Source organism: Rhinatrema bivittatum, chromosome 4, assembly GCF_901001135.1.
Source record: "Rhinatrema bivittatum chromosome 4, aRhiBiv1.1, whole genome shotgun sequence".
NCBI lineage: Eukaryota > Metazoa > Chordata > Amphibia > Gymnophiona > Rhinatrematidae > Rhinatrema > Rhinatrema bivittatum.
The window spans coordinates 166817377-166835292 of NC_042618.1; the positions used below are offsets into that span (position 1 = coordinate 166817377).

Below are 17916 nucleotides of genomic sequence, written 5' to 3' on the forward strand. Positions count from 1 at the left end.
TAGGAACGAGGTGTAAGTAAAAAAACAAAACAAAACAAAAAAACAGCTACTCCTGATGTATTTAAAGATTTTGGGGTAACTGGGGGGGGGGGGGAGGAGTGCAGGTTATTAAACCAGAGGGGCTTGGGCAAACTGGTGGATGAACCTGGCGAAACTGGTCGCGGTGTGGGCATGCGCCACTTTTAAAGTACGGAGACTTACGCGATAGAATCGCAATTTACATGCATACGTGCACGCCCACTTAAAATGAGGGTGAGCCCAGGCTATTTTATAACGAGTGTGCAAGTTATTCGTGCGCCAATGTGCGCCCACACGCCAGTCTGAAAGTTACTGTCAAAATGTGCATCCAAAACTGTGCTTCCTGCTTAGTGCCCTCGCATGGAAATCCCATGCAAATGAAGGCACTGACTATTACCTCCCAATGTAGAGAGTGGCGCCAGCTTAACTTAGGTTTTCTTAGCCCTGGCAATTTCACTCAAAAGTGGAGTAAAGTTTCCAGCACTTGTGTCAGTCTATGGGCAGAAGCTTAAGTTCTGGCGCCAGAAACTGTAATCAAGATTTATTTGCAGAAAACATGCTTTGCGCACAAAAAAAAAGCATGTCTTCTGCGCATAAATAGGATTTATGTCCACAAAAAATGCTTTCTGCAATGAGAGCATTTTTGTGTGCATAAATCATATTTTATGTGCACAAACCATGAATTTTGTGCATACAAATCATGTCTGAGAGACTCCCCTGCTCCACCAAATTAAAATGTGCACTCAGCACATTTTAACTCGGGTTTGCGTGCCCATTTTCCAGCATAACTATTAGCTTACTGCATCAAGAGTTAAACATTTTCTTTAACCTGTGTGTTAGGAAACTGCGCACTGAATTTCAGAGCCCAGTTTTAACCCACACCTTATTATATCGGGCCTTCAGAGACAGAGAGGAGCACACACATGCAAGACACTTGATACTCAGGAGGGAAAAAGGAGCGCAGACTCACTCTGGGCCCTTCTCTCGCTCTGGCACGCCTTCTCATCCACGAAAAATACTCACGTTCCGTAAGTGGGAATGGGAGGCGGAGGGGGTGCAGCACGGAATGTGTTATACACCGCCCGACCTCTGCCGCGCAGATTTGTCCCTCTGTATGCTACTGTGGTTCCTGCTGCTGGATAAGGAAATCCTGTTACTGGAGATCGAGAAAAAAAGTGGTTAGCCAGAGAGGAAAAAAACAAAAAGACATAAAATGTACAGGGAAGGAGACCTGGGGGGGGGGGGGGGGGGGAGGGTTAAAGAGACAGAAGGCCACACAAAACACTCTGTTGTTACCCTAAAGCGGGACAGCTACCTGTTCACTCCCACACCCTCAGTACGCCCAAATCTCTAGATGGACTTGTTCTTCAGAGCAATAATTGAGAAAGAATCATTTTTCACTAATAACGTCCCTGTAACAGCAGGTGCTCAGAGCTGAGGAGTGTGGGAACATGCTCGCTGCGCCTTCTTCCAGAGTGTCCTGACTACAAAGGCTGCGTACATCTCGCGTCTGCAGCTCCCTCAGTGTCCCGACTACAAAGGCTGCGTACATCTCTCATCTGGCTGCAGCTCCCTCAGTGTCCCGACTACAAAGGCTATGTACATCTCTCATCTGGCTGCAGCTCCCTCAGTGTCCTGACTGCAAAGGCTATGTACATCTCTCATCTGGCTGCAGCTCCCTCAAGTGTCCTGACTATAAAGGCTATGTACATCTCTCATCTGGCTGCAGCTCCCTCACTATCCCGACTATGAAGGCCGTATACATCTCTCTTGGTTGCGCCTCCCTCGGTGTCCTGACTACGAAGGCTGTGTACAGTTCTCATCTGGCATTGCTTGTTCTCTCTCCCTTCATGCTGCCAACGAGTTTCTCTTGCCCTGATCTGTATTTGCAACTGCAAATAATCTAAGTCCTACTCTCAGCTGAGATCAAAGGTACTTCAGGAGAGAGCTGGCCTTAAAAACATAACATAAAGGCACTAGGAGGTGAATTTTAAAAGCCCAGCGTGTGCATTAATTAGGGGATACACGAGTAACTTGGGCTTGCGCATGCTGAGCAGATTTTAAAAGCTGTCCGGATAGGTGCATCATTTCCCGCAACGCGCACATCTCCAAAAGGTTTCAAAAAGGGGCAAGGCGTGAACATGGTCTGGGTGGGGCATGGGCGTTTTGGGATGTGAAGCAGAGCGGTGCGTATCAATGCTTACATGCCCCGGCGTGCACCGAGGGACCCCGCTGCGTAACCTTACCTCTGCTGTGGATAACGTGTAAGCTAAAATATAAAGAAAACTGGGCAGACCTGTGGGGTTTTAAGGGTCACGGCTAAGTGGCGGGCGTGAAGGCTATTAAACTAGTGGGGTTTGGAGGACCCTCTCACTTAAATGGGCAAACTGGTGATAATGGTAAAACCGGCAATGGCGTCGGCGTGTGCTCTTTTTAAAATCCCCTGATTTCTGCGGCAGAAGAGGGATTTGTGCCTGCAACCTCGGCGCACGTGCGCACGGCCAGGCTATTTTTTGTAACATGCGCACATACGCGTGGATATGTCATGAAATGGCCGCGTCCTTGGGCGCGAGCTGACGTATGTGCGCAAATGTGTGCCTGCGCGCCGGTTTGAAAGTTACCCTCCCTGCACCTGGACACTAAGATGTCTGCATGAATACATTTAAACATGGACGCAATAAGAGAAACCTCACTATTACACCGGCCCACACGACAAGCATAGATAGTTACAGCTGTGCATAATACTACACTAATACCTGTACTCGCATCAACACAAGGCCTAACACAGGGACATAATCTGCACTCATTGGCTCTGGGGGCGCTGGGTTTGGTTCAGCTGGGCCAGAGTACTTGTGCCAAGTAACAGATGGTGTGGTACAACAGTCCTTAGTCTTGTAGAAGGGGGGGAGAGGAGCCAGGGGAGGAGAAATGAGAGCCTCAGCTAGGTTAGGGTAATTCTGCATTGCATTTCTGGGTAAGGGTATGTAAAATAAGGAGAAACGGTCATTTGGGGGAGGAGGCTATTATTCATCTGCTAAGCAGGGAGTGAGAAACAAGCCAGAATTACACAACAGAGAACCTCTTGCTTGGCTTCTCCTGCCCGACTGAAGACATCCTTCAATCTAAGCAGCGCAAAGGCAGGGCTTCCCCAGTCCTCAGCTATTCCTGGGCTGCAGGAGAGGTCATTATGATTGCTAACTCCACTGCATAATGCACCTCAGCTGCTTCCCTGCCACAGAATCAAACTGAAATGGCTGCTCCCTCTCCTCTGTGCTGCCATAATATTGAAGACCATACATCATTTTATTTTATAATTGATTGTACAATAAACAATTGTTTTTTTGTTTTTTTTTTTGGCTTGTTAACTGAGTGTAAGTTAAGGAAAGGCGATTCATCAAATATAATAAACTAAACTAAAGGTAATATTTAGCAAATCATCTGGTACCTTATGAACCAAACTTGTCCCTTACAATTCTCCCAGCAAGGCTTCCTTACTCTACTTTCTCCCACGCTTAGGAGGCTGGAACAGACCCATAGACTGGCTTTTAGTTTCATGGCTCTCCTTTTATGTGGAACAACCTCCTACCGTATTAAGTACTAGAAAAGAAACAAAGTATCTAAAATTTAGGGGGAAAAAAACTGTAATGCATGGCTGTTCACAGATTTCAGAGTTTCTCTCCCTCTCCACATCCTCCTAGCCGGGCTGAATGCTTAGCAGGAGTGTGCGCTGCACTTTTTAGTTTTTCTTTTGTTGCAAAAACAAAAAAGAAATGGAAAAAAAAAATCTAAACAAAATAAAAAAATCAATGTTGGATCAGAGGTTTTTCACCTTTTTCTGCCGCCCACAAAAACAAAAAATTATATATATCTAAAGAAAAAAAATAATCCTGGACCCCTTTCCCCACTCCTGTATGAGCCATATGGCAAAATGGTGCTGGCCACAGGTCGCCAGCACCTCTTTGGAAAATAGCAATGATGGGGCTGGAGTGACAGGATCCCATTCGGGATCCTGTAGAATGGGATCCCAGTATCGTGCCCCATTCGGAGCTGACGAATGGGGCACGATACTGGGAAGAGGCATGGGGAGGGAGAGAGGTGGAAAAAGTCCTGCCATGAGCCTTGTTTTTTTAAGAAAACGAACACAACTTTATTGGTTTTCCTTTCATTTTGTTTTCATAACAAAAGGAAATGGGAAATTTGAATGAAATTTGCTGTTTCCAAAGCGTCCATCCCTAATTCTTGGAGCAGCAGTTTTGACAGCTCCTGGCACATACATATTCATCTCTTCAGGTCACTCACTGAAGCAGTCAATCTCCATTCAGAACCCAACTCTGAATGGGGCTTGGTCTCTATACAGAGGGGAGGTAGGCCATCAGAGGCACACAGGAAGTGTAAAAGACAAAGATCATTAATAGCATAAGAGACAATATAGAGACCAAGCCCAGTTCAGAATTAAGTTCTGAACAGGGGATTAATCTATTCATTCACTGAGTGCAGTGAATAAACGGATAGATAAGTGCTGGGAGCTATCAACACTACCAAACTAAGAGGATAACTTTCAAACAATTCTGCGTGGTCCCATATGCACGTTTATGCGGGTGTGTGAAGATCTACTACAGTATTTTATAATCTGTGCATATCTGGTTTGTGCAAATTATAAAAAAGGCTTTTGTCCATCCAACATACGTGCGTGTTTCATTATGCATTAACATCAGCAATGCACTGAGGGGTAGATTTTCAAAGGGTTACTCTTTAAAACCTACCCCTGCGCGCCGCCGAGCCTATTTTGCATAGGCTCGGCGGCGCGAGCAAGCCCCGGGACAGGCGTATGTCCCGGGGCTTTGAAAAAGGGGTGGTCCAGGGGCGGTCCCGAGGCCTTGTTACGCCTGCCGGAGGCGATTTCGGAGCGGCCTCGGAAGGAACGGGGAAAGACATCGGGCCTCTGCTAGGGCTCGGCGCGCGCAAGGTGCACCCCCCCTTGCACGCGCATGTTATAAAATTGGGTGTACATTTGTGCGTGCCAGGTAGCGCGCACAAATGTGCCCCGCGTGCGTAAGATTAAAAATCTGCCACTGAAAATGCATATTTTTTCTACCTATTTTATAAACATATGCTTGCAAATTTTGGGCCGCATTTTCAAAAGGTTAGGCCCGTAAATCCGCTGGATTTACGCACGTAACTGGCCTTATGCGCACCAGGCCTATTTTAAAAAGGCCCGGCGACACGCGTAAAACCCCGGGATGCGTGTAATTCCTGGGGCTTGCAAAAAGGGGCGGAAAGTTGGCGGGGCGGGGTCAGGGGCTCCAGGCACAGCAGCCATTTGCCGCTGTGCTTGGGGCGGGGTCAGGTGCTCCAGGCACAACAGCCATTTGCCGCTGTGCTTGGGATCGTGCGTTGGCAGTTGGCCGGCGCGCGCAACTCACTTCAGCCCCAGGGCTGAAGTAAGTTTAGTAATAAAAGAAAGGAAAAAGAAATGGTAGGGGGGGAAGGGCAGGGGAGGTAGGGGAAGGGAAGGTGGGGTGGGGAGTAAGGGAAGTTCCCTCCGAGGCCGTTTCCTCCCAGGCCGCTCCGATTTCGGAGCGGCCTGGGAGGGAACAGGGAAAGGCAGCGTGGTTTGGCGCGGGTTTGGTGCGCGCAAGGTGCACAATTGTGCACCCCCTTGCATGCACCGGCCCTCGATTTTATAACATGCGTGCGCCTGAGCACGCATGTTATAAAATCGGGCGTACATGTGTGCGCGCCGGGTAGCACACGCACATGTACGTCGCGCATGCTCCTTTTAAAATCTACCCCTTATGTACAAAAAAAAGTATTTGTTCATATAAAACCCTAATTTATACGCGGAAGCAGGTATATTTTAAAAAATGCGAATGCAATTGAAATCAACACTTTGCCAATACCTCCATCACTTCACCCAGTCAATCTTCAGTTCATTCAGAACCTCCTAGTATTTCACCCTGAACTCCCCCCAGTTCATCCAGTCCTTCCATCTAACAATAGCAGACAACTGATGAATCTGATATCAATTGTGCCAGATAATTAGCAAATATAAAATTGTGCGATTAAGTTTGACAGAGTCCCTCATGAGAGGCTTCTAAGAAAACTAAAAAATCATGGGATAGGAGGCGATGTCCTTTCGTGGATTACAAACTGGTTAAAAGACAGGAAACAGAGAGAAAGATTAAATGGTCAATTTTCTCAGTGGAAAAGGGTAAAGAGTGGAGTGCCTCAGGGATCTGTACTTGGACCGGTGCTTTTCAATATATTTATAAATGATCTAGAAAAGGATATGACAAGTGAGGTTATCAAGTTTGCGGATGATAGAAAATTATTCAGAATAGTTAAATCACAAGCGGATTGTGATACATTACAGGAGGACCTTGCAAGACTGGAAGATTGGGCATCCAAATGGCAGATGAAATTTAATGTGGACAATTGCAAGGTGTTGCATTTAGGAAAAAAATAACCCTTGCTGTAGTTTCATCATGTTAGGTTCCATATTAGGAGCTACCACCCAGGAAAAAGATCTAGGCATCATAGTGGATAACACATTGAAATCGTCGGCTCAGTGTGCTGCAGCAGTCAAAAAAGCAAACAGAATGTTAGGAATTATTAGGAAGGGAATGGTTAATAAAACGGAAAATGTCATAATGCCTCTGTATTGCTCCATGGTGAGACCGCACCTTGAATACTGTGTACAATTCTGGTTGCCGCATCTCAAAAAAAATATAGTTGCGACGGAAATGATAAAAGGGATGGAACAGTTCCCCTATGAGGAAAGGCTGAAGAGGTTAGGGCTGTTCAACTTGGAGAAGAGACGGCTGAGGGGGGGATATGATAGAGGTCTTTAAGATCATGAGAGGTTTTGAATGAGTAGATGTGAATCGGTTATTTACACTTTTGGATAATAAAAGGACAAGAGGGCATTACATGAAGTTAGCAAGTAGCACATTTAAGACTAATCGGAGAAAATTCAATTTCACTCAACGCACAATTAATCTCTGGAATTTGTTGCCAGAGGATGTGGTTAGTGCAGTTAGTGTAGCTGGGTTCAAAAAAGGTTTGGATAAGTTTTTGGAGGAGAAGTCCATTAACTGCTATTAATCAAGTTTACTTAGGGAATAGCCACCGCTATTAATTGCATCAGTAGCATGGGATCTTCTTAGTGTTTGGGTAGTTGCCAGGTTCTTGTGGCCTGGTTTGGCATCTGTTGGAAACAGGATACTGGGCTTGATGGACCTTTGGTCTGACCCAGCATGGCAATTTCTTATGTTCTTATGTAGTCACGTAAATAACTTATAAAATACCAACTTGCATGCGTTTCTCTTAGCCCTGCCCCGGAATGCACCTAGACTGACTCTTTTTTTTGCACAGGTAAATGTGTGCGCGAAACAAAAATACATGCATACTTCTGATATTTACGAAATAGCACGTACACAATTATGAACTACTTATGCGCATATATGCTAAATGAAAATTAACACATAAGTATTCAGCAGGGAGGAGATAAGATCCTTTAGTTTAGTTTAGTTTTTTAAATTTGGTGGATTGTCTTTTTTTTTTTTTTTTAACTACAAAAAAAGGTGATGTACATTTATATGGTTAACAAGCAAAATCTCTTTCTCCCAGCTTGGTCTAGGGAGACTGGGGAAGGGGCATTAGGCGTGATGATGTGAGGGAGGTAGTGGATGCCCCCTTATGTTTTCCAAATGACTGGATGCAGGGTGTGAGCACAGACTATTTTTTATTGCAGGAGACAGGTGGGGTGCCAGGCAGCAAGATTTAGGATCATGTAAGTTAGGCATTTAGTGTTGAAAATCAGTGCTAGGTACCTAACGTCCTCCCTGGCCCCTTGTTCCCACCTTGCCCTTTTTTAAAGCACTTTAGGTGCTCAGAGCCGGCAGATATTTTAATTCATGTCTAGGCTCCTCACTCTTAGGTCTTTTAAATCCTGGCCTCAGAGTGAAAGATTAAAAAAAAAAAATATTGGGATGTTTATACACATTTGATGATGTAAAACTTTGTGCAAAAATATGGTCAAGGTGATTAGCATAGTGGGGTTTAAAAGAGGTTTAGTCAAGTTCCTGGAAGAAAAGTCCATAACACATTACTAGCCAGGTAAGACTAGAGAAAGCTATTGCTATACCGGGGATTGAGAAATATGAAATAGATCTAGTTTTTTGGGACCTGCTGGATATTTGTGACCCGGACTGGCCACTGCCAGAGACAGGATGCTGGGCTCGACAGACCTTGGTTTGACCCAGCATGGCACTTATGTTCTTAATTCCAGTCCTACTCACAACCAACCTGCATAGAACTCGGGACCATAAACAGTGCCCACCACTGGGTTTAACTTCCAGCCTGCAACAAAAAAAGCACAGTAGGGACATTAATCCAATCCATTCCAATCCAAAATTTATTTGTTGTTCAAATTTCCATATAACAAGGCTTAAAACCAATATAAGCAGAAAAAGTAAATAATGGTCATGCAATAAAAAAATTACATTAAATAATTACAAAATCAATTTACAATAAACATTTCAACAAAAAAGCGACTTGCAACATTTAAAAATTACAACATTCAGTTTATACTACAAATATAATCATTGCAATGAACTAGAGACTCATAACAACAAACACTTTAAACGAACAGGAAAAGATAATCTAGTCCAATTACTAGGACTAATTACAACCAATGAAGTCAAAATCTGTAAGGGATAGAATAAAAATGGACTAAATACATTCTTTGAAAGCAAAGTGAAAAAGCCAGGATGTAATCCTTTTCCTAAAGGTAATCAAACAGATTTCTCTGGGTAAAGGATTCCATAATATAGGACCTTTGCAAAGAGAAAGATCCCTGTCTCACACCCTTACTAATTGCGTAACACAATGTCTGTATAGAAAGAGCTATATCCAGGATGTCCCCCGCCCCCGGCAAGCAGTAAGGATGTGCTTTAGTTTAGAACGACACAGAAAATTTCACGGATATTTTTGAGAATATTTTGAAAGTTCGTGAGTGGGTTTGTCGAAGATTACTGCAGCATCGGTAACAGCAGTTATTATGGTTTGTTTTTTTTATTTAGTATTTTTTAGATGGAGTGTCTTATTTCTAATATGGGTTTATTGTGATTCTGATTGATTCTTCTGTTGTAAGAATGTACCGACCCACACATGACCACATGACCAGATTGCCATCACCATCCCCCTCTGTCTTGGATTAGGTACAGCGACTGTTCCGGCTTCATTACAGATCACTGCCACACTGTCTTGTCTTCGCTCTGCCTGGATCTCATCCTCCTCTATCCCGGGTTCTGCACAGCGCCTGTTCTGTCTTCGTTATAGATCACCGGTGCTCCACCTTGCCCTAGGTCTGCCTGGATCTCTTTTTCCTGTAGGTCAATACTGAAGAGCTTTTTTTTTTTTTTTGGGAGGGGGGGCAGGGGAATCTTCTTTGTTTTATTATTTCTACACCCGGTCTCCATTGTTCCTTGTGATATCTGAATTTCTCGGTCACAGGACAGATATTTAGTTCTTTGCTTATACCTTCATTCCTAATCCTATCATGTCTATTACATCCTTTAACCAATCTTAAAAATTTCATTTCTGCTGCATGAATTCTGCTAATATTTTTATTGTGTGTAACCCATGTTTCACATCCACGGAAAAATGTTGGTGCTGCACCTGTAAGGGTTGACTCAGGGTGACGTTATAATAATGTAAGCTGCATTTCCCTTCTGGTTTTCCCTTTGAATGTTCTATGGATGTTTCCACAGATTGATTGGAATCAATATAATTTATGTCATGTCATGTCATTGTCAGAACCACAAGCTGCATAATTAAAGTGCAAGACTTCTTCAAGAGCACAGTTGTCAATGACAGTCTTAGTTCTCACAAGACATTTTCCTTTTAATGACAATGTCTTGGTTTTCTTTAAAGATATTTTGAGATTATAGCTCTTACAGAGTTGATGTAATTGATAAATTGATTTCTAAATTTCACTTTCAGTTTTATGGTCATTAATCAGAAGTTCTTGTATTTACGTTTTGTGATTCAGTGGAATTTTGGGATCAGCTAAATGCTTCTATTCTCTAACCTCTTCAATATAGATATTAAGCAGTGCTAGTGATAAGCAATGCCCCTATCTTACTCCTTGATCTATTTCATCGTAGAATGAACCAACCAGCACATGACAGTACATGTGTTGGAATGCACCAAGCCACACAATGGCAGGAGTGCAAGAATGCACCAAGCCACACATGACGGCAGGAATGCAAGAATGCACCAAGCCACACATGATGCCAGGTGTGCAGGAATGCACCAATAAGTGGATTATTGAAGGGTTGCCTGAACAAATTCCTTGTTATGTCATTGCTTACAATCTGAGCGTTTGCTGAATCCAGTGAATTTAATGAGCCTTCAGCAGTACTTGAGAGGCGATTGCTGGTATCACCTTGAATTGAAGTCTGTAGTAAGCAGATAACAGAGCCAGTGTCAGCCTCTTACCATTTGTGTAGGGATTTGCTGCCTTTTTATTTGTCATTACTCGGGCTGTGGCATTGTTTACCTGAAACAAGAGAACAAAGAGGAGGTAATATTATACATTGCCTGGAAATATTAATCTATCCTGCTACCCGGGCAGATATCTTCTAATTAATGCACCTCACTCCTATCCTGCAGCACTTACTGCTATTCCAGTACTGAGACCTCCACACCCAGCTCTGCCAATGTACCTCAGTCCTGGCCTGAAGTATCACCTGGTATTCCAGGGCTGACACTTCCCACACACACACAGTTCTTCCAATGCACCTCACTCCTTCCCTGCAGCACCCCCTGCTATTCCAGTATTGAGCACCCTCTCCCCCAACCCCACACAGCTCCGGCTCTCTATGCAGTAACCCACCATGGTGCTCAGAATGACTGACTGAAACCTGTTCATGTTCGGTGCAAAACTGAATGCTCCTTGGCAAACAGACAAGTGAGAATAAAGAAAAACAGCTGGAGATGGTTAAAACTAAATCAGCATGAATCAGAACATTCATATCAGAATGTTTGCTCTACATAGATTTCCAATAAACATTTTTAACAATTTTACATATACAACCGTAACATGACCATTGATTTTACAATTAAAGTTAAAATAGTGAGCATAAAACAAGTAAAAACCAGGTACACTTTTAGACTTCAATAATCAGATAGCAGTTGTCTACAAATGTGTGTGTCACAAGTATAAGAACTCAAACTCCTATCCCCTCACCAGAGGCGGCATAATTTTAGTACATTTACATATTAGTCAAATTATGACACTTCAGCTAAGGTAAACGGATTCAATTGATAAGTGGGGAGAGCAATGTTTGAGTTCTCCATTGGCCTGCAAATGGATTTGTAAAAGGAAAACTCCTCCGGGAGTTTCTCTTTAAAAATCTCCCCCCCCCCCCCCCCCCCCCCGCCAGTGCTGCAGGAAGGATTTGCCTGCATAATCTGCAGGCGCAGAATTACGAGGGGGGAGAAAACGCAGGCGGAAGCACGCGCAGGGATTTCAAAATGAAATCCCTGCTGTGTACTTCTACCAGCCTCTCCCCCCCTCAGCATTGCCCCTTGTCCCCGCAATACTCCCTTTGAATTCTGCCCCCTAAATGTTTGAGAGAGATTAGCCCTATATAATTAAGAAAACTACTAAAAGAAAGCTATGAATTTCACTACTGACTGCTGATTTCAAGTCCTTGAACCATCAGGCTGATAGATCTGCATCTCTCTGTAAACCATGGCAGCTCTCTCAACCACATCCATAACAAAGCAGCTTTCTGGTGACCATGCACAGCCAGAAAAGCTCAGAGAAACTTAAAAAAGCAAAGAGCTGGAGAGGAAGTGAGAGCATGCAGTGGGAAAAGTAAGCCAGGTAACTTCCAGTGGGCACAGAACAGGGGTATAGCTAGGGGAGTGGGTCTCAAGAGGGAGGGAGTGAGCCCCCTTCACCTTTGGCTCAGGCCTCCTTCCTTTGCATGCAGGATCATATCAGACCTGAGTCAGCTCTTACACCTGCAACAGTTAGGGGGGGCCTGGATGCACAGGAATCACTGCCAATCTACGATCCCCCTGTACCTTTGAACAGGCTAACTTGGACCGGGAAACCAACATGGCCCTTAGGCTAGTCCAGTAAAGATTTGAAGCCATCAAAGTCTTTCTTTTTTTTTTTTACTTTTGGCAGGTAATTATCCCCCCCTCCTCTCAGCATCTTAAAAGTTCAGGAATGCCTGGCTGGTTTTCATAATTGCTCTACTGCAGCCTGAGAGACAGCCAGGGCAAGGAGAGAATGGAAAAAAACAGAAGACACAAGAGTATTGCCAGGAAATTAAAGTGTTTTGTAACCACTGCCACGAAGACTCACATAGGATGGAGTAAGGCATGGGGGTGGGGTGGGGGTCAATACAGTGCCCCCCCATGCTAGTCTTGCCCCCCCCTAAAAAAATTAAGTTCTGGCTAAGCCCCTGGCACATCAAGAGGCCTACAAACGCTGCCAATTTCTGGTCCTGGCTGCCAGGGCTGAACGGAGGGCTTTAGCTTGCATTCGGCATGTCAGGTTGTGGAGGGCAATGGCTGTCATCATTTACACTGACAATGCAGAATTAATGATGTCACTGCAGGAGATTCTGAAATGGGAAGAACGAATGTGGGGGGAGAAGAAAGGAAACGCAGGAAAGAGAAGCCCGATGCGTGAAAGGAGGCGGTACTAGAAATGTATGGAAGAGGAGGGACAAGTGAGAAGCATGGGACGTGACAATGGAGTTCTAAGGGTGAAAAAAAATGGGAGGGGCAGATGTACCAGCCCAGGCTGGGGGAAGGTAAGATGGAAGAGTTTGGGCAGGAGCGAGGGATGGAAAGGGGCAGCAGGTGGAAGAGTCAGGCAGGGCAGGAGAACAGCGGAACACATTGCACTGCACTTAGCTCATGCTCTGACTGCCTCCTACATCCTGGGCTGTTACTGCACAACCTAGAAACTTCCCACGTCGTCCGGGCAATACCAAAAAGAGTCAAGGACTTCAGAACAGAGGGGTGGAAAAGACTATTTGTACATGTAGCCTGTTTGTTAAGAGGGGCCATAGGGGAGACACAAAGCAACACAGAGAAAAGGGGACCCAAAAAAAGGCAGAGAAATATGGAGGAGGGTGATAAGCACGAGAAGAAACACAGGGACGTAGAGGAGCACCCTACCCTTCTATAGAGCCTTTGGACCATTTGGGACCTGCGCATTTCTTGTTTTTTTTTAATATATATATATATATATAATCAGCTAAAGTACATTTTTGTAAAGGATGGTTAGGAGTTTGGAAACCACGGCTGCTGCGTGAGGAAGGCGGAAATTTCTTTTTGGAGTGTAGAGGCGAGGACAGGCACGAGAGACGCATGCAGAGCACAACAAAAAGCAGGCAGGCACCTCAATTTTCCGGCCCTCTACGATTGTCCCATTCAGTTTTTCTCGTGCTCGGTCCGCATCCGTGCTAGTTTCAAAAGTTACAAACCCAAAACCCTGTGAGATAGACAGAGAACGAGGAGAGAGGACAGAGAGAGCAATATCAAGACAGAGCAAGAGGGAGAGAAAGAGAGAGAAGGAAGGGGGGTGAGTAAAGAGAGAAGTACTAGTAAAACGGAGAACATGAAAAGGAAAATTTCATAGCAGAGGGTTACAGAAATGTTTCCAGCACTCAGAATCTAGAAAGACTGCAGCACACACAGACAGCTTGGGAAGGAATCCTTCTCTAGACACTGGAATGGAGCTCACTGCTTACAGTCCAGCTAAGGGGCATTTCTGCAGATACCACCATCTTTTAAGGAAGTAGGCAGAGTTCATCTGAGGGCTGCAGGCATTCTCTGAGGTAGGTCCTACCCCCCTGGAATCAGCTCCCAAAATCACTCAGACAGGAATTGTACTTTTGGACATTCAGAAAGCATCTTAAAACATTTCTTTTTTTACTAGTGTTTAATTGTTTTTCATTATTTTGGTGGGGACTTTTCTGGCTGGCTGTTTAAATTTTTATGGCAGATCTCAGTTTAATTTCCAAGTCTTTACTGTTTTAATTGTACAATGTGTTGTAATGGCTTTGTTGTACACCACCTTGAATGACCTTTCTGAAGGCTGAGGAGGTGGTTTATAAATAAGCTAGATAAATAAAATAAAGATATACGGCTGGGAGGGTTTCAGGGATAGGGGAAGAATCTTTTCCTTACTCCTGCTGTATTGTCCATAACAAAACATCTAGTTTGGGATGGAAAACCTGTTAGCAACCACAGCATTAGCAGTATATGGATCCATAGGGGTACAGCGCCATCTGATACTTTGGGGGGAGATGTGTGCACTAAAACGAACCGAACTCCAGCCCCCCCAAACCGAATAAAAAATAAAGCAAAACAAAAATAAAAATGAATATTTTCTGGCTGCAAATCTGTACAAGTTGGCTTGCATGGGCAGAGGAAGGGATTGTTCCAGAACATGCCTGCCTTCCTCATTCTTAACCTCTCCGATACTTGAGAAGACCATTCCCACACTGCCTCCCCGTGGATTTTCAGTGGCTGTCCCACCCCCCATTTGTACACTATGACTAGAAATCTACCAACTGGATGTTTACTTCAGCAGGGGTTGCCGAAACACCTTTTAAAAGCAATAACAGACTGCAGTTCTTTTCCGAGCTACTTCCAGGGATGCCGTCTGGTTGCACACTGTTACTTTATAACTAGCTTTGGGTTTATTCCTCCCCCTCGGGGCATATCAGATGTACTCCTGCAGCACATCCAGCCTGGGATCCGGCTAACAGAGCCCTCTGCGGCACTTTCAGTGCCAGGAATTGGGGTATGGCTCTGCTAACCCCTGCAGCCATCTCCTCCAGAAAAACGGAGGACAGGACTCCCCCGAGTGCCGGCCACGCTGCCCCACACCATTTTCTCTTTAGCTCCCCCTCAGAAGCCACATTCCTTTCTTTGCCCCTCGATACTCACCTTAGATCCCCGCTCATTAAAAATGATTTCCACGTCTAAAATTTTTCCAAATTGCTGAAAAACAGAAACAAGAGTTTACTGAAAGACACGAACATGCCGTTATTCCTCAGGGAAAGCAACAGGGAGAGTAACTGGCACTTGCTGCGCTCTGCGCTATTCTGGCCTGTGTGTGAGATCTTGTTGCATTGCTAGCGCTCCGTGCCTCACCGGGTAATAAATGTTCCCCGTTTTCCCGCCCTCTATGGTCCCAGTTTCCAAAATAAGGAATGCATATCCTTTATCTGCAACCCCTCCTCCCCTTCCCTGCCCCCCCCCCCCCAGCATCTGAAGGCTCAGTACTACCTAGCAATGCAATGAAGCCAAGCCTATGCAAGGGTGAAGGGAGGCGCAATGAAGCAGAGATTTGAGGTGGGGACTGCCACACAAACTGGAAGATGGAACGGGAGGACAGGAAAGTTAAACATTTCCCAACTGACCAGAAATCATGGTGAGAGGTAAACTGAAAAGTGCATTCTTCTAATGACTGTGAGAGAGCAAGTTTTAATTGCTGCCTTCATTAAAATTAACCACCTTGTCAACACAAGGTTCATTTAGAAATAATGAGGGAGAATCAGGCTTTCTACACAGTGTAAGAAAGATTGGAGCGAAGAATATATCCAGTGGTCACCAGCCGTTCCAGACCAGGGGCCCTGGGGAACTAACAAACCGAAAGTTTTAACAGGAAGGACAAATTCCCTACGCCTCAGAGTAACACAGCAGATGACGGCAGAGAAAGACCAGCTGGCCTGTACAGTTAATCCAGTCATTCCCTTCTCACACTGCTTCCTCACTATCCTCTTTTACAAATTTCACATTGAATGACATGTCTAACCTTTCAGTACTCAGAGCCTTTCATGTGGTACAATCAATTTCTCATATCAAGTTTCCTGCTAACTTTCTCAGAAAACTCAAAAGGCATGGTCCAAGCAGGAAGCTGTTTGTCCTGAATGGTTCGGGTCACTCAAACATACCATTTGCAAGGGAGGTTCTCCCGCCCGCGTGGATACTATCCTGTGGAGTTCCCCAGGGTGCCAGCCTCTCCCCGTGCTCTGCCCCATGGTGTGAAGGGGTCAGGTTCCACGTATATGTGGATGATATCCAGCTGTGTCTAGAGCTCACTCCATGGAGGTAGGAAGCTCTATTAAAGCTGAATGGTTGTTTGCACTGAATCACAGATTGGATGTGGAAAAACAGATTAAAACTGAACCTGTAAAACAGACGGGCCGATACAGTACAGTGCACTCTGGTGGAGCGCACTGTTAGCCCGAGTTTGGCTGCGCGTTTGATGCGCTAGCTTTACCCCTAATACAGTAAGGGGTAATAGCGTGTCAAAAATGCGCAGCCTACCCCCTCGAAACTAATATTGGCCGCAACATGCAAATGCATGTTGATGGCCCTATTAGGTATTCCCACGTGATCCAGAAAGCAAAACGTGCAGCGAAGTCACACATTTTACTTTCAAAAATTAACGCCTGCCCAAAGGCTGGCGTTAATTTCTGCCGGCCGGGGAAGTGTACAGAAAAGCAGAAAAAACTGCTTTTCTGTACACCCTCCGACTTAATATCGTAGCGATATTAAGTCGGAGGCACCAAAATTAAAAATAATAAAAAAAAAAAATTAAAAATTGGCCTGCGGCCCGGAAGACAGATGCTCAATTATGCCGCCATCCGTTTTCTGAACCCGTGGCTGTCAGCGGGTTTAAGAACCGATGCCGGCAAAATTGACCATCGGCTGTCAAACCCGCTGACAGCTGCCGCTCCTGTCAAAAAGGAGGCGCTAGGGACGCGCTAGTGTCCCTAGCGCCTCTTTTTACCGCGGGCCCTCATTTAAATACTGGATTGCGCGCCCAGAAGAGTGGCCTGGGCGCGCGTTGGGAGAGTGGGCGCTCGCCTTGGAGCGCCGGCTCTCCCGCCGATTTTACTGTATCGGCCTGAAGGTTAGGAGCAGAAAACCTCTATTACAACAATGCCTCTGATCTTAATGGACAGATGATGGAGCATCAGAACGAAGTCGTATACTGGGATTACAGTGGACTTTGGCTTGTTGTCAAAGCCTTTATAGAGTCTACTGTGAGACTCTTCCAGCTGATTCAATTACACCATTTATGATCTTTTCCTGAGCAGAAAGATTTGGCCTCCCTGGTTCATGCAGCAGAAACCAGCAAGTTAGATTACTGTAATTCCCGGTTGGTAGGACTAACGTAGGCTAATGTTAGTCCATTGCAAAAAATCCCAAATCCTGCAGCACGTTTCTTGTTCAATCTCTGCCCGTGGGATCATATTCCACCTGCTGTAGAATCACTGCATGAGCTGCCCATCGCTGCCCATCTCTTTGCAAACAGAGTTTAAGATCTGGTCTATGGTGTTTAAAGTGCTCTCAGGGAGTGCCAATTATATTTTAAAAATCTCTTAACTCTGGTATTCTCCAATTAGATATTTAAGGTATTTCCATCAAGTCTAATTTCCAAAGGAGATCAGGCTGGTGGGGACGAGCCAGAGGGCATTCTCTTATCATTGCACTAAAATTGTGGAACTCGCTTCCAAGTTATGCTCGAAAGATCACAAATGGCTTCTTATTTAGGAAACAACTGAAGGGGATTCTTTTCAGCACAACTCTTAGAAAATAAGTTGTCTGTGCCATATGCATGGAAGCCTTTGGTTATGGGACTGGAAGTGAGCTGAGCAGTAACGGGTCTTTCAGGAAACAAGCTGTATGTCTCTGCGGGATTATAACCGGTTTTTGGCTCTGGGTGAATCTTTTCATTACTGCTTCACATGTTGCTGGCCTTTTACAGACAACATATGAGGTGATTCTTATTACTGTCTTATGCATTGCTGGTCAATACTGATATACTTTTTAGCGTGCAGATTG

The 17916-nt window shown here is 44.8% G+C and overlaps 1 protein-coding gene across 12 annotated transcripts in view; it reads right to left on the minus strand.

Annotated features, from left to right (window-relative positions):
- RBFOX3 (RNA binding fox-1 homolog 3) overlaps positions 1–17916 on the minus strand; it is a 559590-nt gene that overhangs the window by 25296 nt on the left and 516378 nt on the right. For 11 of the 12 annotated variants that reach the window (XM_029599166.1, XM_029599167.1, XM_029599164.1 and 8 more), the window contains 5 exons: positions 15007–15060; positions 13451–13543; positions 10522–10582; positions 8326–8379; positions 1042–1174 (listed from right to left, as the gene is read on the minus strand). In XM_029599166.1, the coding sequence (XP_029455026.1) occupies positions 1042–1174; positions 8326–8379; positions 10522–10582; positions 13451–13543; positions 15007–15060 (395 nt within the window). The remainder of the gene's footprint in view (positions 1–1041; positions 1175–8325; positions 8380–10521; positions 10583–13450; positions 13544–15006; positions 15061–17916) is intronic. The other variant, XM_029599168.1, reaches the window with a different exon arrangement.